This window comes from Scyliorhinus torazame, chromosome 16 (assembly GCF_047496885.1).
Source record: "Scyliorhinus torazame isolate Kashiwa2021f chromosome 16, sScyTor2.1, whole genome shotgun sequence".
Classification (NCBI taxonomy): domain Eukaryota; kingdom Metazoa; phylum Chordata; class Chondrichthyes; order Carcharhiniformes; family Scyliorhinidae; genus Scyliorhinus; species Scyliorhinus torazame.
In genome coordinates this window covers 197,116,361-197,138,161 of record NC_092722.1, presented here as the reverse complement: position 1 = coordinate 197,138,161, position 21,801 = coordinate 197,116,361, and the positions used below count along the sequence as shown (strand labels likewise).

The window sequence follows — 21,801 nt, the reverse complement described above, 5'->3', positions numbered from 1 at the left end:
AAGAGGTTAAAATTGGAGCATTAATTATACTGGACACCTGACCTTGTGGGAATGACTGTGAGGGTCTGGGTTATGTGTTTGGCATCTCCAGAGTGCAGCTGTACACTTCCCACCTTTTAACCTGCTGTTTGTAAGGATTGGGAAATCAAGGGGAGTGTGTGTGTGTGTGTGTGTGTATATAGAGAGAGAGCAACAGTGGGCAACACTGAGCACATCTGAATCCGTGCTTGGAGATGGTGAGTCTTACCTGTAACATATGTCACGTTTACCTGTGACTAAAAGACAGTGAAGTTACTACCTGGGAGCGTGCGAAGGTTCGGGTCAATAGATCAGCAGGAGAGTCGGTAACCAGAGGTTTATCATCGATAACTAAATAATCAGCGTGGAGATGAGGAACAAAATGGGAGAATTATTGTGATCAGGAAGGCGATGTCTGAAAGGACGCTGGAGGCAGATTCAAAAGTAACTTTCAAAATGGAGTTGGATAAAGACTTGGGAGGAAAAGACAACATTTGCTGGGTTCTGAGGAAGAAGCAGGAGAGTGGGACTAATGGGATAGACCTAGAATAGGCGTGATGGGCTAAATGGCCTCTTGTGCTGATTATTCTAAGATTCTATAACTTGGAAAGACAGCAAAACAAAGAGAGAAATAAAGATGAGAGTGGACAGCATGGGTTTTATCAGCTTCCATCTGCGTTGTCAAAAGGAATTTTCAATCTTATCTTTCTGAGGAGGGAATGTGAAAAATACTGAAAGGGGGAGGTGAGGGTGGAGGGGGTGAGGATGGAGGGGTGTGGATGGAGGGGTGTGGATGGAGGGGTGTGGATGGAGGGGGTGAGGATGGAGGGGGTGAGGATGGAGGGGTGTGGATGGAGGGGGTGAGGATGGAGGGGTGAGGATGGAGGGGGTGAGGATTGAGGGGGATGAGGATGGGGGTGAGGTGAAGGGGGTGAGGATGGAGGGGGTGAGGATGGAGGGGTGTGGATGGAGGGGGTGAGGATGGAGGGGGTGAGGGTGGAGGGGGTGAGGATGGAGGGGGTGAGGATGGAGGGGTGAGGATGGAGGGGGTGAGGATTGAGGGGGATGAGGATGGGGGTGAGGTGAAGGGGGTGAGGATGGAGGGGGTGAGGATGGAGGGGTGTGGATGGAGGGGGTGAGGATGGAGGGGGTGAGGATGGAGGGGGTGAGGATGGAGGGGTGTGGATGGAGGGGGTGAGGATGGAGGGGGTGAGGATGGAGGGGGTGAGGATGGAGGGGGTGAGGATGGAGGGGGTGAGGGTGGAGGGGTGAGGATGGAGGGGGTGAGGATGGAGGGGTGAGGATGGAGGGGGTGAGGATTGAGGGGGATGAGGATGGGGGTGAGGTGAAGGGGGTGAGGATGGAGGGGGTGAGGATGGAGGGGTGTGGATGGAGGGTGTGAGGATGGAGGGGGTGAGGATGGAGGGGGTGAGGATGGAGGGGGTGAGGATGGAGGGGGTGAGGATGGAGGGGGTGAGGATTGAGGGGGATGAGGATGGGGGTGAGGTGAAGGGGGTGAGGATGGAGGGGGATGAGGATGGAGGGCGTGAGGATGGAGGGGGTTGAGGATGGAGGGAGTGAGGGTGGAGGGGTGAGGATGGAGGGTGGTGAGATGGAGGGGGTGAGGTTGGAGGGGGTGAGGATTGAGGGGGTGAGAATGGAGGGGGTGAGGTTGGAGGGGGTGAGGATTGAGGGGGTGAGAATGGAGGGGGTGAGGATGGAGGGGGTGAGGGTGGAGGGGTGAGGATGGAGGGGGTGAGATGGAGGGGGTGAGGATGGAGGGGATGACGGTGGAGGGGGTGAGGGTGGAGGGAGTGAGGATGGAGGGGGTGAGGATTGAGGGGGGTGAGGATGGAGGGGGTGAGTTTGGAGGGGGTGAGGATTGAGGGGGTGAGGATTGAGGGGATGAGGATGGAGGGTGAGGATGGAGGGGGTGAGGATGGAGGGGGTGAGGATGGAGGGGGTTGAGGATGGAGGGAGTGAGGATGGAGGGGCTGAGGATGGGGTGAGGTGAAGGGGGTGAGGATGGAGGGGAATGAGGATGGAGGGGTGAGGATGGAGGGGGATGAGGATGGAGGGCATGAGGATGGAGGGGGTGAGGATTGAGGGGGTGAGAATGGAGGGGGTGAGGATGGAGGGGGTGAGGATGGAGGGGGTGAGGATTGAGGGGGTGAGGATTGAGGGGGTGAGGATTGAGGGGGTGAGGATGGAGGGGGTGAGGATTGATGGGGTGAGGATTGAGGGGGTGAGGATAGAGGGGAGTGAGGATGGAGGGGGTGAGGATTGAGGGGGTGAGGATGGAGGGGGTGAGGATTGAGGGGGTGAGGATGGAGGGGGTGAGGATTGAGGGTGAGGATGGTGGGGATGAGGATTGAGGGGGTGAGGATGGAGGGGGATGAGGATGAAGGGGGTGAGGATGGAGTGGGTGAGGATTGAGGGGTTGAGGATGGAGGGGGTGAGGATTGAGGGGGTGAGGATGGAGGGGGTGAGGATTGAGGGGGTGAAGATGGAGGTTGTGAGGATGGGGGGGATGAGGATGGAGGAGGTGAGGATGGAGGGGGTGAGGATTGAGCGGGTGAGGATTGAGGAGGTGAGGATGGAGGGGGTGAGGATGGAGGGGGTGAGGATTGAGCGGGTGAGGATTGAGGGGGATGAGGATGGAGGGGGTGAGGATGGAGTGGGTGAGGATGGAGGGGGTGAGGATTGAGGGTGAGGATGGTGGGGATGAGGATTGAGGGGGTGAGGATGGAGGGGGTGAGGATGGAGGGGGTGAGGATTGAGGGGGTGAGGATTGAGGGGGTGAGGATTGAGCGGGTGTGAATTGAGGGGGTGAGGATTGAGGGGGTGAGGATTGAGGGGGTGAGGATTGAGCGGGTGAGGATTGAGCGGGTGAGGATTGAGGGGGTGAGGATTGAGCGGGTGAGGATTGAGGGGGTGAGAATGGAGGGGGTGAGGATTGAGGGGGTGAGGATTGAGGGGGTGAGGATTGAGGGGGGTGAGGATGGAGGGGGTGAGGATTGAGGGGGTGAGGATTGAGCGGGTGAGGATTGAGGGGGTGAGAATGGAGGGGGTGAGGATTGAGGGGGTGAGGATTGAGGGGGTGAGGATTGAGCGGGTGAGGATTGAGGGGGTGAGGATTGAGGGGGGTGAGGATGGAGGGGGTGAGGATGGAGGGGGTGAGGATTGAGGGGGTGAGGGTGGAGGGGGTGAGGATGGAGGAGGGTGAGGATTGAGGGGGTGAGGGTGGAGGGGGTGAGGATGGAGGGGGTGAGGATTGAGGGGGTGAGGATTGAGGGGGTGAGGATTGAGGGGGGTGAGGATGGAGGGGGTGAGGATGGAGGGGGTGAGGATTGAGGGGGTGAGGGTGGAGGGGGTGAGGATGGAGGAGGGTGAGGATTAAATGCCGTCTGAAATGGTCGAGCAAGACTCTGAGTTGAAGGTTAATTCGGGATGAACAATAAATGCTGGTCTCATTCCCATTCATGAAAAAACAAATCAGCCTTAGATTTGAAGCTGTTACAATGAAAAGTCCTGAGTGATAACTGAAAGGCTCCGTTAAGCATTTACACATGAACATTACCACCTCATTACAAGGTTTGAAGCTAATATGTTTCCAAAGATAAGAGTAATTTTGCAAATGAGGAATATTCCAGGTATTACACTTGTTGCTGATTGCTGCTGTGATGATCCTGTTAGCTACATTTCTCTTCCAGATGTTGAAGTTATGGCTTCCCCTGGCGATCTTTCTCAACCGGGTCACTGGTTAGTAAAACTTTCTATTGCTGGTAATGTTCGAAGTGATGATGTGGAGATGCCGGCGTTGGACTGGGGTGAGCACAGTACGAAGTCTTACAACACCAGGTTAAAGTCGAAACAAACCTGTTGGACTTTAACCTGGTGTTGTAAGACTTCGTAATGTTCGAAGTGGAGGTTATCAGCTGCCTCTATACGCTCAGCCAAAGAGTGTGGACACGATCCAGGTGCTTCTCTTCCTGAATTGCTCACTCGGAGGTGGTGGGATCAAATCCCAGCAGGAAAAGTTGGGAAAGTGAATTCAGGAGGTGACTGAAAATTGCTGATCATTGTGTAAACTAACGGGTTTCCCACCATCCTTTCAGGAAGGAACCCAAAGCCAGTCTTGCCTCTCAGTCACTCCGAACACTCTCTGTCCTCAGGGTGACATGGGAGGGGCGGTGTGGTCACTGTCACCCACACAAATAATTTAAAATTAAAATGACATGGCAGGTAGAGCACGGGGTTAGATACAGAGTAAAGCTCCCTCTACACTGTCCCCATCAAACACTCCCAGGACAGGTACAGCACAGGGTTAGATACAGAGTAAAGCCCCCTCTACACTGTCCCCATCAAACACTCGCAGGACAGGTACAGCACGGGGTTAGATACAGAGTAAAGCTCCCTCTGCACTGTCCCCATCAAACACTCCCAGGACAGGTACAGCATGGGGTTAGATACAGAGTAAAGCTCCCTCTACACTGTCCCCATCAAACACTCCCAGGACAGGTACAGCACGGGGTTAGATACAGAGTAGAGCTCCTTCTACACTGTCCCAATCAAACGCCCCTTCAGAATGTGCAATTAGCCAAAACAACTCCCAACTTTGTGAAAGTCTGAAATGGGACATAAGAACTAGGAGCAGGAGTCGGCCATCTGGCCCCTCGAGCCTGCTCCGCCATTCAATGAGATCATGGCTGATCTTTTGTGGACTCAGCTCCACTTTCCGGCCCGAACACCATAACCCTTAATCCCTTTATTCTTCAAAAGACTATCTATCTTTATCTTAAAAACAGTTAATGAAGGAGCCTCAACTGCTTCACTGGACAAGGAATTCCATAGATTCACAACCCTTTGGGTGAAGAAATTCCTCCCCAATTCAGTCCTAAATCTACTTGAGGCACGATCAATTTGGCTGGAGATGAAGTTGAATTCAAACTGAGGCTTTATTAGTATCAGATGTGTGGCCTCCTACAGCAGCTGACAAAATGGCTGCGAGCTGGAGGCCACGCATATTTATAACCCGGCTCCTGGGCGGAGCTAGCAAGCAGGGGCCCAGGTGAACCTGTAGTGCAGGTTCTACCGTACAACCCTTAATATAGGAACACAGTGGTTTACCACATTCACCCCCTGTTAAAATTGTGTCCGGCGGGGGTGGTGGATAACTATATACAATTATCAATCTTTAATATTTACAGAACAGTTAAAAAAATGTCTCTGGCCATCCGGTGGGCCGGTCAGAGATTCAGCCGGTCCGGTGCCTTGACCGTCCTCTGGGATCGACGAAGTGGAGCCGGCGATGTTGGTGCTGCCGTGGTCGAAGTTGACTCCGGGAGCGTGCCAGAATCCTCTTCATCAACGGGGGTGGGCAGGGGGAGGACGAACAGTCCTGGGGGGGCGATGGGGCTGGTGGGGGAGGGGAGGGTGGCGCCGGGGGCGGAGGGGGTGTGGGGATGCAACCTGCTGGTGCCAGGTCTCTGAGGGAGACGGTATCCTGGCGGCCGTCGGGGAACGCCACGTAGGCGTACTGTGGGTTTGCGTGGAGCAGGTGCACCCTCTTCACCAACGGATCCGCCTTGTGGAGCCGCACATGTTTACGGAGAAGCACAGTTCCCGGAGCTGTGAGCCAAGTCGGGAGCGTCACCCTGGATGTGGACTTCCTGGGGAAGGCAAAAAGACGTTCATGTGGTGTACTGTTGTAGCAGTGCAGAGTAATGAGCGAATGGAAGATAGTGCATCAGGGAGGACCTCTTGCCAGCGGGCGGCCGGGAGATTTCTGGACCGTACGGCCAGCTGGACGGCCCTCCATACCACCCCATTCTCCCTTTCTACCTGTCAGTTTCCCCGGGGGTTGTAGCTGGTCGTTCTGTTGGAGGCGATCCCCCTGCTGAGCAGGAACTGGCGCAGCTCATCACTCATGAACGAGGATCCCCTGTCACTGTGGATGTTGGCGGGGAAACCGAACAGAGTGAAGATAGAATTAAGGGCTTTACTGACGGTGGCAGACGTCATGTCGGGGCATGGGATGGCGAAGGGAAAACGGGAGTATTCATCGATCACACTGCGGAAATATGTGTGTTGATCGGAGGACAGGAGGGGTCCTTTGAAATCCACGCTGAGGCTTTCAAAGGGCCGGGAGGCCTTCACCAGGTGCACGTGGTCTGGCCGGTAGAAGTGTGGCTTGCACTCCGCACAGACCTGGCAGTCCCTGGTGATCGTCCTTACTCCCTCGACGGTGTAGGGCAAATTTTGTGCCTTAATGAAGTGGTACAACCGAGTGACCCCTGGGTGACAAAGGCTGTCGTGCAGGGTCCGGAGTTGGTCTACCTGTGCGCTGGCACATGTACCTCGGGATAGGGCGTCTGGGGGCTAGTTGAGTTTACCGGGGCAATACTTAATCTCGTAGTTATAGGTGGAGAGCTCGATTCTCCACCGCAAGATTTTATCATTTTTGATCTTGCCCCGCTGTGTGTTGTTGAACATGAAGGCTACCGACCTGCCGGCCAGGTAATGCCTCTAATGTCGCACAGCCTCAACGATAGCCTGGGCCTCCTTTTCGACGGATGAGTGCTGAATTTTGGAGGCATGGAGGGTGCGGGAAAAGAATGCCACGGGCCTGCCTGGTTGAGGGTGGCGGCAAGGGCGACGTCCGATGCGTCGCTTTCTACTTGGAAAGGAAGTGTTTCGTCTACAGCATTCCAGCTTTGGCAATATCAGCTCTGATCCGGGCGAAGGCCTGTTGGGCCTTGGCCGTCAGGGGGAAATGAATGGACTGTATGAGTGGACGGGCTTTGTCCGCATAGTTTGGGACCCACTGTACGTAATACGAGAAGAACCCCAGGCAGCGTTTGAGGGCCTTGGGGCAGTGGGGGAGGTGTTGCTAACTTTTGGTTGGTTCTTAATTTGGCTCTATTTAATCACTTATGCTCAAGAGTCGCCAGGTATCTTTCGACACCGCCACAAGGTTCAGAACCGAATACTGATCAATGACTCGATACACCAGTTAGTAAGTTCAAAAGCAATGCTCATTTATTTACACACAGTCAAATCTACTCATGCATAAACTCTACAAAACTAAACTACCGCTATTACTAAAGCCTATACTTAGCTTCGGGCGCCCACTCAGTCAGAGGAACAATGGCCGTTGCTCGGTTCTGAGGCTGCTGGGTTGAGCTGTTTACAGGGTAGCAACTAGGAGCGTCTATCTCGTAGCGTGCGTTGACTTGGAACTTACTTGGTCTGCTGTAGCTGCTAGGCTGGTCTCTCTCTTCACTGAGAGCCAAAGCCAAAGGAGGGCGTTCTCCCTTGGGGGATACCTTTTATACCCAAAAGGGCTTCGCGCTCTTTTGGGCGGGCCTTGAACTTGGCCTCAACTAATTGGGTCTTTCCCAATCATCGGTATTGATTTTCCTCCAATAGAGGGGTGGTTCCCTGATCGCTGGGCGTGTCCTGGTGACTGTCAGTCTGCTTTGTCTTAGCTTCTCCTGGCGCCGGGGAGTCTGTCCTAACATTGTGCATCTAAATGTTTCCCTTTTGTCCCCGGAGATGGCTCATTAGTATGTAAATCGTTTGGTAGTTTCTGTCCTGTCTGAGCGTTTAAGGTTCTAATCAACAGACAGAGCTTGCACCTGCTTGTTTCTTAGCATTGTCCAATTTTCCCTGCAGTCTTTGCAAGTGTCCATTTTGTAATCGGGACGTGGCCATCCCAGATGGGTACAGAGGGGAACTCCATGAGGTGGCGCATGCGGTCGGGATCGGGCCCCAGAGCTCCGTTCTGGACCACGTACCGAGGATGGCTAAGCGGTTTGTACGGAACACACACTTCTCCTTGTTATACGTGAGGTTGGGGTGAGTGGCGGTGCGGAGAATTTTAGCGAGGTTAGCGTCGTGGTGATCATGGCCGCAGATGGTCACATTGTCTAGGTACGGAAACGTGGCCCACAAGCCGTACCGGTCGACCATTCGGTCCATCTCCCTTTGGAAGACAAAACCCCATTGGTGACGCCTAAGGGGACCCTAAGGAAGTGATATAGCCGGCCGTCTGCCTCGAAGGCGGTGTATAGACGGTCCGATTTACGGATGGGGAGCTGGTGGTAGACGGAATTCAGGTCCACCGTTGAGAAGACCCGGTACTGCGCAATCTGGTTAACCATGTCAGATATGCGTGGGAGGAGGTACGCGTCGAGCTGCGTGTACCTGTTGATGGTCTGGCTGTAGTCCACGACCATTCGGTTTTTCTCCCCAGACTTAACCACTACCACTTGAGCTCTCCAGGGGCTGTTGCTGGCCTCAATGACTCCCTCCCGAAGCAACCGCTGGACCTCGGACCTGATGAAGACCTTATCCTGGGTGCTGTCCCGTCTGCTCCTGGTGGCGACGGGTTTGCAATCTGGAGTTAGATTGGCAAAGAGGGAAGGAGGATCGACCTTTAGGGTCGCGAGGCCGCACACAGTGAGGGGTGGTAAGGGTCCGCCGAATTTAAGGGTCAGGCTCTGGAGGTTGCACTGGAAATCCAGGCCAAGGATAAGTGCAGCGCAGAGGTTAGGGAGGACGTAGAGGCGAAAACCGTGGAACTCTACGCCTTGGACTGTGAGCGTGACCGTGCATTACCCCCGGATCGCTACGCGATGGGATCCGGAGGCCAGGGAGATACTTTGATTGGTAGGGTGTACCTTAAGGGAGCAGCACCTTCATGTATTTGGATGTACAAAGCTCTCGGTGCTCCCGGAGTCCAGTAAGCAGGAGGTCAATGGCCATTGACTTTCACGCTGGTGGATGCGTTGGTCAGAGTATGTGGTCAGGATTGGTCGATTGCCATGGATGCGAGTCGTGGTTGATCGTCAGATAGTGAGGCGGCCATTGAGTTGGGGTCCTGAAACGCCGTTGGTCTTCGTGTGCTGTGGGGTGGACAAGATGGCGGCGCCCGGAGGTCCTGGGGATCAGAAAATGGCGGCGCCCATGGAACGCACGTTGCGGGGGTAGAGCAAGATGGCGGTGCCCATGAAACGCATGTGTTGTGCGGGGGAGAAGATGGCGACGCGCATTGCTCGCATATGGCCTGGGGAGGAGGGGAGGATAGCGGCGCCCATTGTCCGTGACCAGGGGGGGTGGGGGCGACCGCTGCCGCTGAGCGGGCCTGGCACACCGCTGCGAAGTGGCCCTTCTTCCCGCAGGCCGTACAAAGGGCAGCGCGGGCTGGGCAGCGTTGGTGGGGGTGTCTTTGTTGGCCACAAAAATAGCATTGAGGCCCCCCAGAGATCACTGGCTGGCACGTAGCGCAGGCGTATTGGGTGGGTAGCGCCCCCGCTGGGGCGGCTGCCTGTGGGGCCCATGAAGTGTAGGAGGAGTGGGCCGCGCGGTTGGGGGCATAGGACTGGACATTGCGCAGGGCGACCGTCATGGAGAGCGCTAGTGTTTTAGTCTCTGCGAGGTCGCGCGTGGCCCCTTCTAGGAGCCGCTGCCTGATAACATCGGACCCAATCCCAGTTACAAAAGCATCCCTCATAAGGAGATCTGAGTGCTCCTTAGCTGTAACGTCCTGGCAGTCACAGTCCCGAGCTAGTGGGATCAGGGCCCTCCAGAAGTCCTCGATTGACTCACCAGGTAGTTGAGTACGCGTTGCAAGCGCGTGTCTGGTGAAAAGCGTGTTCGTCTTCTGCTCATAATTGTCTTTGAGTCGAGTCATGGCGTCAGCGTAATTGGGCGCATCATGGATCAGCGGGAAGACTTTGGAGTTGAGTCTGGAGTACAAGATTTGAATCTTCTGAGCCTCTGGAACAGGGGTCGGCACCACGTTGATATACGCTTCAAAACAAGCTAGCCAGTGCTGGAAGTCCTTTCTGGCGTCGCTTGCGTGTGGATCCAGCTGCAGGCGATCTGGTTTAATCCAGAGGTCCATCTTCTGAGTCTGATACTAATAAATTGAGGCACGATCAATTTGACTGGAGACGAAGTTGAATCCAAACTGAGGCTTTATTAGTATCAGATGTGTGGCCTCCCACAGCAGCTGGCGAAATGGCTGTGAGCTGGAGGCCACGCATATTTATAACCCGGCTCCTGGGCGGAGCTAGCATACAGGGGCTCAGGTGAACCTGTAGTGCAGATTCTACCGTACAACCCTTAATATCAGGACACAGTGGTTTACCACACTACTTCTCCTGATTTTGAGGCTATACCCCCTAGTTCTGCTTTCACCCGCCAGTGGAAACAACCTGCCCGCATCTATCCTATCTATTCCCTTCATAATTTTATATGTTTCTATAAGATCCCCTCGCATTCTTCTAAACTCCAATGAGTACAGTCCCAGTCTACTCAACCTCTCATCATAATCTAATCCCCTCAACTCTGGGATCAACCTAGTGAATCTCCTCTGCACTCCCTCCAGTGCCAATATGTCCTTTCTCAGATAAGGAGACCAAAACTGAACACAATACTCCAGATGTGGCCTCACCAACACCTTATACAATTGCAGCATAACCTCCCTAGTCTTAAACTCCATCCCTCTAGCAATGAAGGACAAAACTCCATTTGCCTTCTTAAGCACCTCACAATCATTGGTATAGAATCACAGAATCACCCAATTAAACAACGCAGAAGAGGCCCTTCGGCCCATCGAGTCGGCACCGACACATGAAAGGTCCTGACCTGCCCACCTAATCCCATTGGCCAGCCCTTGGCCCATAGTCTTGAATATTCTGACGGCCAAGGGCTCATCCAGGTACTTTTTAAAGGATGTGAGGCAACCCGCCTCTACCCCCCTCCCAGGCAGCACGTTCCAGACCCTCACCCCCCTCCCAGGCAGTGCGTTCCAGACCCTCACCCCCCTCCCAGGCAGCGCATCCCAGACCCTCACCCCCCTCCCAGGCAGCGCGTTCCAGACCCTCACCCCCCTCCCAGGCAGCGCGTTCCAGACCGTCACCCCCCTCCCAGGCAGTGCGTTCCAGACCCTCACCCCCCTCCCAGGCAGCGCGTCCCAGACCCTCACCCCCCTCCCAGGCAGCGCGTTCCAGACCCTCACCCCCCTCCCAGGCAGTGTGTTCTAGACCGTCACCACTCTGGGTAAAAGAGATTTTCCTCAAATCCCCCCTAAACCTCCCACCCCTCACTTTGAACTTTTGCCTCCTCGTCACTGACCCTTCAACGAAGGGGAACAGCTGCTCCCTATCCACCCTGCCCATGCCCCTCAGAATCCTGTCCACCTCGATCAGGTCACCCCTCAGTCTTCTCTGCTCCAGGGAAAACAACCCAAACCTATCCAACCGCTCTTCATAACTTAAATGTTCCATCCCAGGCAACATTCCGTGAATCTCCTCTACACCCAATCCAGTGCAAACACATCCTTCTGATATTGTCTTGACTAGAATTGACACAGTACTCCAGCTGTGGACTCACCAATGTTCTGTACAACTCCAACATGACCGCCCTGTTTTTGTAATCTGTGCCTCGATTGATAAAAGCGAGTATCCCAGATGCCTTTTTCACCACCCTATTAACCTGCCCGTCTGCCTTCGGAGATCTATGGGCAAACACACCTTTGTTCCACGGAACTTCCCAGTGTCAGACCTTTCACAGTATACGTCCTTGTCAAATTACTCCTTCAAACGTTTATCTCCTCAATTTTCAGGGTTAAATTTCATCTGCCACTTATCCGCCCATTTGACAATCCCATCTATATCCTCCCAAGATCCTCAGCCTCACTGTTGACCACCCGGCCAATCTTTGTGTCATCTGCAAAATTACTGATCGAACCCCCCACACAGTCATCTATGTCATTTATATAAATGACAAACAGTAGGGGACCCAGCACGGATCCCTGTGGTACACCACTGGTCACTGACTTCCAGACAATAAAGCAGCCGTCTGTCATCACCCTCTGTCTCCTACAGCTCAGCCAATAATGAATCCACCGTATCAAGTTCCCCTGTAACCCATGTGCATTTGCCTTCTTAATAAGTTTCCCATGTGACCTTGTCAAAGGCTTTGCTGAAATCCATGTAAACCACATCAACTACACTACCCTCATCTATACACTTGGTTACATGCTCAGAAAATTCAACCAAATTTGTTCGGCAAGACCTCCCTCTGACAAAGCCATGCTGACTATCCCTGATCAAGCCTTGCCTCTCCAAGTGGAGAGAGATTCTCTCCTTCAGAATCTTCTCCAGTAGTTTCCCAACCACTAAAGTGAGACTCACTGGCCTGTAGTTTCCTGGCTTATCTCTACAACCTTTCTTAAATAGTGGGACCACATTAGCTGTTCTCCCGGCCTCTGGCACTTTCCCCGTGGCCAGTGAGGAATTAAAAATTTGGATCAGAGCCCCGGCAATCTCCTCTTTCACCTCCCACAGCAGCCTGGGACACTATTCCTCTGGACCTGGAGTTTTGTCCACTTTTAAGCCTGTCAACACCTCCAATACCTTATCCCTCCCTATGGCAATATTGCTCCCTATTGCTCAATAACCTCACAGTCTCTCTCCCCGAGTTCCGTAACAACTACCTCCTCATTCTCTCGGGTGAAAACAGATGTGAAATATTCGTTCAACACCCCACCAATATCCTCTGGCTCCACCCACAGATTTCCCCCTTGGTCCTCAATGGGCCCTACTCTTTCCCTAGTTATCCTAGTTATGGAATATCTTGGGATTTTCCCTACTTTTACCAGTCAGAGCTTTCTCATAACCCCTCTTTGCTCTCCTAACTGATTTCTTAAGCTCCATCCTGCACTTTCTGTGCTCCACTAATGCCTCTGCAGACTTGCTCCCCTTGTACTTGTTAAAAACCTCTGTTTTCCTTCTCATCGTATAAGAGAGCACACGCTGAGTGTTTCGGACCTGCCAATTTATCCAAGTTATCTGTTATCTGCCTTGTGGCTGGTGCCAAAGTTTTGTTATATATCACTCTTGTGACGTGTTATGGGATATTTGACTAAGTTAAAGGTGCTATATGAACACATGTTGTTATTATATAATATACTGATATATTTAACAAACTGTTATCAGAAAACATGCAAGTTCCACTTGACAGAATCTGGTACTGTAAACTCTGTTAGGATACCGAACACGAACCTCAAACAATTTTTAATTTGTAAAACTGTGAGGAAAGGAAACTTCACCCCGGGAGCGATGACTCTGGCTAATGGGTATCTTTTATGTTAAACAAACTTTAATTTAAACACAGAATTAACCACATTAACATCAATGAAATTGTGTTACAATGATCAATTAAACAGTTTTTTAAATAAAAGGAAAAACGTTATCTCACTATCTACACCTACCACAAAATATATTCCAACGAAGCAACCCAACACGGTTCAAATTCCACTGATAAATCAAGTTGGAAAATTAGGGTTACTTTGGAAAGAGACCCTTTCAGGAACAACCGAAAAATCCTTCTGTCTTGTCAGACTGAAATCCTGTGGCAAACTGCTGAACAACTTCAAATCTTCTAACAGACTGCAAAACTACAGACAGCCCTAGCTCCCCCCTTTAATTCTATTTTAAAAATTTGTTCATGGGCATCGCTGGCTGGGCCGGCATTTATTGCCCATTCCTGAGGGCATTTAGGAGTCAACCGCATCGCTGTGGGTCTGGAGTCACATGTAGGCCGGACCGGGTAAGGGTGACAGATCTCCTTCCCTAAAGGACATTGGTGAATCACAAGGGGTTTTACAACAATTGACAACGGTTTCATGGTCATCATTAGGCTTTTAATTCCAGATCTTTTTTTATTGAATTCAAAATTCATCATCTGTCAGTGGGGGATTCAAAACCAGAGCATTACGCTGGATCTCAGGATTACTAGTCCAGTGATAATACCACTATGCCACTATCTCCCCATATATAATCTGTATCCCATTAAGATGTTCCATGACCTGCTTAGCTAGGACTAAACACCATTCCCTCATAAATTATCTCCAGCAATCAAAACAATATCCCATTAGCCATCTATATGTAAACAGTAAATGGTTAGAAACCATGGTCCCTCACTTTTTATGGCTCATTAATTGTAGCTTTAGTAGACACACTGCCTGGGTGTATTTTGAATAAGGGTTTTTAAGAATGTTACTGCCACAGATATGAAATATAATACATACCAATTTCTACATTCATCAAAATAGGACAGTAATATGATCCCACATTACCCAGACTGTGGGTATACTGCAGCTTGAGACATGCTGCCCTCAGTTGGCGGCAGGTCACTCATACTGCAGGGGATGTATTTGACGTTGTGGGGGGTACATTTCAGCCAGTGCATTTTATTGCCTTTCTCACTGACTCTCAATTTTCTATCTCCTGTGAACACCACATTTTTGTGAAGCGGAGGGAATTTGCTACGACAGACTCGGCTGCTTCCCAGGAGGATATCCATGGACAGGGACAAACGAGAGGCCTGGATCCAGGCTCCCCTGGAGCCCGGACAAGATCAACACCCATTTCCAACTGTACACCAGGCAGAACCCAAACATTTCTCAGGTAGAGTCACTGTCAAAAAGAACAACTGCATGAAGACAACTCCAACAGCAATGAAACAACTCACAGCAACTAGACTCTGCAGTACACATGTGTAATGTAACTTATTAAATGCTGCATTTCAGCAACACTGAGGCAGAGCACATAGAATATTCACCATAGCACAGAGAATCAGTACTGAGGGAGTGTCGCACTGTCAGAGGGTCGGTACTGAGGGAGTGCTGCACTGTCAGAGGGTCAGTACTGAGGGAGTGCCGCACTGTCAGAGGGTCAGTACTGAGGGAGTGCTGCACTGTCAGAGGGTCAGTACTGAGGGAGTGCTGCACTGTCAGAGGGTCAGTACTGAGGGAGTGCTGCACTGTCAGAGGGTCAGTACTGAGGGAGTGCTGCACTGTCAGAGGGTCAGTACTGAGGGAGTGCTGCACTGTCAGAGGGTCAGTACTGAGGGAGTGCCGCACTGTCAGAGGGTCAGTACTGAGGGAGTGCTGCACTGTCAGAGGGTCAGTACTGAGGGAGTGCCGCACTGTCAGAGAATCAGTACTGAGGGAGTGCCGCACTGTCAGAGGGTCAGTACTGAGGGAGTGCTGCACTGTCAGAGGGTCAGTACTGAGGGAGTGCTGCACTGTCAGAGGGTCAGTACTGAGGGAGTGCTGCACTGTCAGAGGGTCAGTACTGAGGGAGTGCTGCACTGTCAGAGGGTCAGTACTGAGGGAGTGCCGCACTGTCAGAGAATCAGTACTGAGGGAGTGCCGCACTGTCAGTGGGTCAGTACTGAGGGAGTGCTGCACTGTCAGAGGGTCAGTACTGAGGGAGCGCTGCACTGTCAGAGGGTCAATACAGAGGGAGTGCTGCACTGTCAGAGGGTCAGTACTGAGGGAGTGCTGCACTGTCAGAGGGTCAGTACTGAGGGAGTGCTGCACTGTCAGAGGGTCAGTACTGAGGGAGTGCCGCACTGTCAGAGAATCAGTACTGAGGGAGTGCCGCACTGTCAGTGGGTCAATACAGAGGGAGTGCTGCACTGTCAGAGGGTCAGTACTGAGGGAGTGCTGCACTGTCAGAGGGTCAGTACTGAGGGAGTGCTGCACTGTCAGAGGGTCAGTACTGAGGGAGCGCTGCACTGTCAGAGGGTCAGTACTGAGGGAGTGCTGAACTGTCAGAGGGTCAGTACTGAGGGAGTGCTGCACTGTCAGAGGGTCAGTACTGAGGGAGTGCTGCACTGACAGAGAGTCAGTACTGAGGGAGTGCTGCACTGTCAGAGGGTCAGTGCTGAGGTAGTGCTGAACTGTCAGAGGGTCAGTACTGAGGGAGTGCCGCACTGTCAGAGGGTCAGTACTGAGGGAGTGCTGCACTGTCAGAGGGTCAGTGCTGAGGGAGTGCTGAACTGTCAGAGGGTCAGTACTGAGGGAGTGCCGCACTGTCAGAGGGTCAGTACTGAGGGAGTGCCGCACTGTCAGAGAGTCAGTACTGAGGGAGTGCCGCACTGTCAGAGGGTCAGTACTGAGGGAGTGCCGCACTGTCAGAGGGTCAGTACTGAGGGAGTGCTGCACTGTCAGAGGGTCAGTACTGAAGGAGTGCTGCACTGTCAGATGGTCAGTACTAAGGGAGTGCTGCACTGTCAGAGGGTCAGTACTGAGGGAGTGCCGCACTGTCAGAGGGTCAGTACTGAGGGAGTGCCGCACTGTCAGAGGATCAGTACTGAGGGAGTGCCACACTGTCAGAGGGTCAGTACTGAGGGAGTGCTGCACTGTCAGATGGTCAGTACTAAGGGAGTGCTGCACTGTCAGAGGGTCAGTACTGAGGGAGTGCCGCACTGTCAGAGGGTCAGTACTGAGGGAGTGCCGCACTGTCAGAGGATCAGTACTGAGGGAGTGCCACACTGTCAGAGGGTCAGTACTGAGGGAGTGCTGCACTGTCAGAGGGTCAGTACTGAGGGAGTGCCGCACTGTCAGAGGGTCAGTACTGAGGGAGTGCTGCACTGTGCGCGAGTCAGTATTGAGGGAGATTTCGACATCATCGTTGTGTAAATTACCATCAATTGAGACAATGACACCCAGTCAGTGAAAAGCCGAAGTTTCTGTCAAAGATTCAGTGCCCTGCTCTCTTCGAGACCTCTACCGCGGCATCAACACAGATTGGGTGATTTGGCTTAATCCATAGCTATTGATTTGCTATTTTCACTGTAAAAACATTGAGGAGAATGTAAACCTGTTTAATCAGAAATAATTGGATTATTAACTGGCATACAAAAATAACATCAGTGCTGAAAATCCCTCCTGAAGAACTATTTATTTAATTGTGGAGTTCCATTCCCTCAGAGTAACATTTAAAATATGTTTTTGAAACTGTAAAATTAATTTTTATTTGAAATGTTGAAATGTGTTTATTATCAGCTTCACCCTAATCCCATTTTGCAATCAGCAGCACGCCCTTACAAAGTGTATTTGGATCCCCAGCCTGCTTAGATCCTTCAACCTGACGGTCTGATCAGGTTCCTGTTAATGGTAGATTAAAAATGATATCAGAATACAGGCAATTCTCACTCTCGTGGGCATCAAATCTTCATGGGCAACATTCCCGGCCGGAGTCAGGAGTGTCTGTGACCCTTTGCTACTGACTGCAGAGAGCTGGTCAATGTGAGCAAACTGTGCTTGTGAATGCTTTACTTGAGTTTACACATTCCTGAAGGGGAAATCATTTCAAATCTGATTCTGAAAGAATTTCTTGTTATTTATTTAGGAAATTAGTGGAACGATTCCGGAGACAGTCGCCACATCACACTTCAATATTGATCAGAAAACTGTCTTAATCATCCACGGTTATTTGGAACATGGAGATGTCAGCTGGATCACACATCTGTGCAAGGTGTGATCTGGAGGATCTGTATAAAGTGTGATGTGGGAATCTGTGTAAAATGTGATCTTGGGATGTGTGCAAGGTGTGATCTGGGAATCTGTGTAGGATGTGATCTTGGCGTCCGTGCAAGGTGTGATCTGGGAATCTGTGCAAGGTGTGATCTGGGAATCTGTGCAAGGTGTGATCTGGGAGGTCTGTTGAAGGTGTGATCTGGAGGATCTGTACAAGGTGTGATCTGGGAATCTGTGCAAGGTGTGATCTGGGAATCTGTGCAAGGTGTGATCTGGAGGATCTGTGCAAGGTGTGATCTGGGAATCTGTGCAAGGTGTGATCTGGAGGATCTGTGCAAGGTGTGATCTTGGGATCTGTGCAAGGTGTGATCTGGGAATCTGTGCAAGGTGTGATCTGGAGGATCTGTGCAAGGTGTGATCTGTGAATCTGTGCAAGGTGTGATCTGGGAATCTGTGTAAGGTGTGAGCTGGAGGATCTGTGCAAGGTGTGAGCTGGAGGATCTGTGCAAGGTGTGAGCTGGAGGATCTGTGCAAGGTGTGATCTGGGAACCTGTGCAAGGTGTGATCTGGGAGATCTGTGCAAGGTGTGATCTGGGGGTAATCTGGGTAAGATGTGATCTGGGAGATCTGTGCAAGGTGTGAGCTGGAGGATCTGTGCAAGGTGTCATCTGGGAGATCTGTGCAAGGTGTGATCGGGGAGATCTGTGCAAGGTGTGAGCTGGGAGATCTGTGCAAGGTGTGATCGGGGAGATCTGTGCAAGGTGTGATCTGGAGGATCTGTGCAAGGTGTGAGCTGGAGGATCTGTGCAAGGTGTGATCTGGGAGATCTGCCAAGGTGTGAGCTGGAGGATCTGTGCAAGGTGTGATCTGGGAGATCTGTGCAAGGTGTGATCTGGGGGTAACCTATGTAAGATGTGATCTGGGAGATCTGTGCAATGTGTGAGCTGGAGGGTCTGTGCAAGGTGTGATCTGGGAATCTGTGTAACGTGTGATCTGGAGGATCTGTGCAAAATGTGTTCTGAGGGTGGGGGTGGGGGGGTGGGTGGGTGGGGTCTCTGCTGAAGTCTGAAGGGGCAATCACGCTCACACTCTGGGATTTTGGGAAGAGCGGGAAGATTCCTGCGGTAGGGAGATCTCAACCTTGTGGAGCTTGGCCAAGCATTCCTGCTCTCTCCAGTGCTGGCACAGGCCATTATTATGTTAACGGCTCCTTTGCCGGGATTTGAAGCAGGGTCAAGGAGAGGTCAAATCATTGACCACCTGAAACAGCCACTAACGAGGATAATTACTTAGTCCAGAGAATGCTGAGAATGTGGAGTTCACTGTCATGTGGAGTGATTGAAGATGAGGTAAAAGGCAATTTTATTGGGCAGGGCCATGTGATCAAACCTCCGGGAATCTGTCCGACGAGCGTTTACAAGTCCAATGAGGGGGAGGTGCGTGTGGAGAGTAAGAACCAGTATGGGCCAGTGTGGCTGAATGGTCTGTTTGTACACGGGAAATCCCAGGCTCAGCTCAGGGTGGGTGCTGGGAAACAGTGAGGTCACCAAATTAACGTTGGCTGTGTTTTGTCCTCTTTGAGATGATTCTGCAAGTTCACGATGTAAACTGTATCTGTGTGGACTGGAGAGGGGGCTCCCAGTGTCTATTCAGCCAGGCGGCCCAGAACATCCGGGTGGTGGGAGCAGAAGTTGCATATTTCCTGGATGCCCTGAAGGTGAGTAATAAAGCACAATGCTAACCCTATAGAACACGAGCAGGCAACCTATAGAACACTGGCTGACAATACACCATCTATAGAACCCAGGAGTAACCAATGATCCAGTAGAATAAGGCCATCTGTCTGATGGAGATGGATATAATCACCCTACAGAATGTTGAATAAACGTGATCATCCTATTGATCACAATACTAACTTGACCAAAACCAGGTCATTATCTTAGTGGATTTAATAATCCCCAAATTAATTAAACCTCATGGTTTTAGACCAGAGCACCTTAGATGATCTTCTGAAATTAGGTAAAGTGGTTGGATGATGAGGTGAAGGGACAGCGACCAAATTCGGGGAGGTGAGGGGTTTGGCAGGGCAGTGTGTGTGTGTTGGTGGGAGGGGGGCGGGGGTGGTGAGGGAGAGCTCACACAGAGATAGAGTAACCCTTCCTTTAAAACTAGAAATTGACCCTCCTTGTGCTCTTTCTGCCTCAGAGTAACTACAATTACACCTTGTCTGATGTGTACTTGGTGGGGCACAGCCTGGGCGCTCATGTTGCCGGCGAAACAGGCAGACGGAACCCAGGCATCGCTCGTATTACTGGTAATTCATTCTATCATTATATTCCAACCAAGCACAATCTGGTGATTCAATGGGAGTCAAAGAGAAGGGATTGGACCAATGGAAACCTGTATAGTAGGCGTGAAAGACTTTGGCCAATTTGGATGTTATGTAATGGGAGCGAATTGGAATGGGTTTATTTATTTCGATATCATTCAGTGCAAGTTTGTTTATTTATTAATTCACTCGACATGGGTGTCGCTGGCAGGGCCAGCATTGACCATCCCGAATTGCCCTTGATAAGGTGGTGATGAACTGCACTCCATGTGGGGGTAGGCACACCCACAGTGCTGTTAGAACATAGACCATTACAGTGCAGTACAGGCCCTTCGGCCCTCGATGTTGCGCCGACCACTCTTAAACCCATCGACACTATTCCCTTATCGTCCATATGTCTATCCAATGACCATTTGAACGCCCTTAGTGTTGGCGAGTCCACTACTGTTGCAGGCAGGGCATTCCACGCCCTTACTACTCTCTGAGTAAAGAACCTACCTCTGATATCTGTCTTATATCTATCTCCTCTCAATTTAAAGCTATGTCCCCTCGTGCTAGACATCACCATCTGAGGAAAAAGGCTCTCACTGTCCACCCTATCCAATCCTCTGATCATCCTGTATGCCTCAATTAAGTCACTTCTTAACATAGAACATAGAACGTACAGTGCAGAAGGAGGCCATTTGGCCCATCGAGTCTGCACCGACTCACTTAAGCCCTCACTTCCATCCTGTCCCCATAACCCAATAACTCCTACAACCTTTTATTGGACACTAAGGGCATTTATCACGGCCAGTCCACCTAACCTGCACGTCTTTGGACTGGACTGTGGGAGGAAACCGGAGCACCCGGAGGAAACCCACGCACACACGGGGAGAACGTGCAGACTCCGCACAGACAGTGACCCAGCATGGAATCGAACCTGGGACCCTGGCGCTGTGAAGCCACAGTGCTAGCCACGTGTGCTACCGTGCTGCCCGCTTCTCTCTAACGAAAACAGCCTCAAGTCCCTCAGCCTTTCCTCATAAGATCTTCCCTCCATACCAGGCAACATTCTGGTAAATCTCCTCTGCACCCTTTCCAATGCTTCCACATCCTTCCTATAATGCGGCGACCAGAATTGCACGCAATACTCCAAATGCGGCCGCACCAGAGTTTTGTACAGCTGCAACATGATCTCATGGCTCCGAAACTCAATCCCTCTACCAATAAAAGCTAACACACCGTACGCCTTCTTAACAGCCCTCTCAACCTGAGTGGCAACTTTCAGGGATCTATGTACATGGACACAGAGATCTCTCTGCTCATCCACACTGCCAAGAATCTTACCATTAGCCCAGTACTCTGTCTTCCTGTTATTCCTTCCAAAATAAATCACCTCACACTTTTCTGCATTAAACTCCATTTGCCACCTCTCAGCCCAGCGCTGCAGTTTATCTATGTCCCTCTGTAACTTGTAACATCCTTCTGCACTGTGCACAACTCCAGCGACTTCAGTGTCATCTGCAAATTTACTCACCCATCCTTCTACACCCTCCTCCGAGTCATTTATAAAAATGACAAACAGCAACGGCCCCAGAACAGATCCTTGTGGTACTCCACTTGTAACTGAACTCCATTCTGAACATTTCCCATCAACCACCACCCTCTGCCTTCTTTCAGCTAGCCAATTTCTGATCCACATCTCTAAATCACCCTCAATCCCCAGCCTCCGTATTTTCTGCAATAGCCTACCGTGGGGAACCTTATCAAACCCTTTGCTGAAATCCATATACACCACATCAACTGCTCTACCCTCATCCACCTGTTTGGTCACCTTCTCAAAGAACTCGATAAGGTTTGTGAGGCACGACCTACCCTTCACAAAACCGTGTTGACTATCTCTAATCAAATTATTCAGTTCCAGATGATTATACATCCTATCTCTTATAAACTTTTCCAAGATTTTTCCCACAACAGAAGTAAGGCTCACTGGTCTATAGTTACCGGGGTTGTCTCTACTCCCCTTCTTGAACAAGGGGACAACATTTGCTATCCTCCAGTCTTCTGGCACTATTCCTGTAGACAAAGATGACTTAAAGATCAAAGCCAAAGGCTCAGCAATCTCCTC

At 51.4% G+C, this 21,801-nt stretch overlaps 1 protein-coding gene across 2 annotated transcripts in view; it reads left to right on the top strand.

Annotated features, from left to right (window-relative positions):
- The first annotated feature begins 217 nt into the window (after positions 1-217).
- LOC140393366 (inactive pancreatic lipase-related protein 1-like) overlaps positions 218-21,801 on the top strand; it is an 84,695-nt gene continuing 63,111 nt past the window's right edge. The window contains exons 1-6 of one of the 2 annotated variants that reach the window (XM_072479748.1): positions 218-236; positions 3,732-3,780; positions 14,347-14,501; positions 17,235-17,360; positions 18,945-19,079; positions 19,568-19,676. In XM_072479748.1, the coding sequence (XP_072335849.1) occupies positions 234-236; positions 3,732-3,780; positions 14,347-14,501; positions 17,235-17,360; positions 18,945-19,079; positions 19,568-19,676 (577 nt within the window). In that variant the 5' untranslated portion in view covers positions 218-233. Of the gene's footprint in view, positions 237-414; positions 463-3,731; positions 3,781-14,346; positions 14,502-17,234; positions 17,361-18,944; positions 19,080-19,567; positions 19,677-21,801 lie in introns of those variants that run through there. The other variant, XM_072479747.1, reaches the window with a different exon arrangement.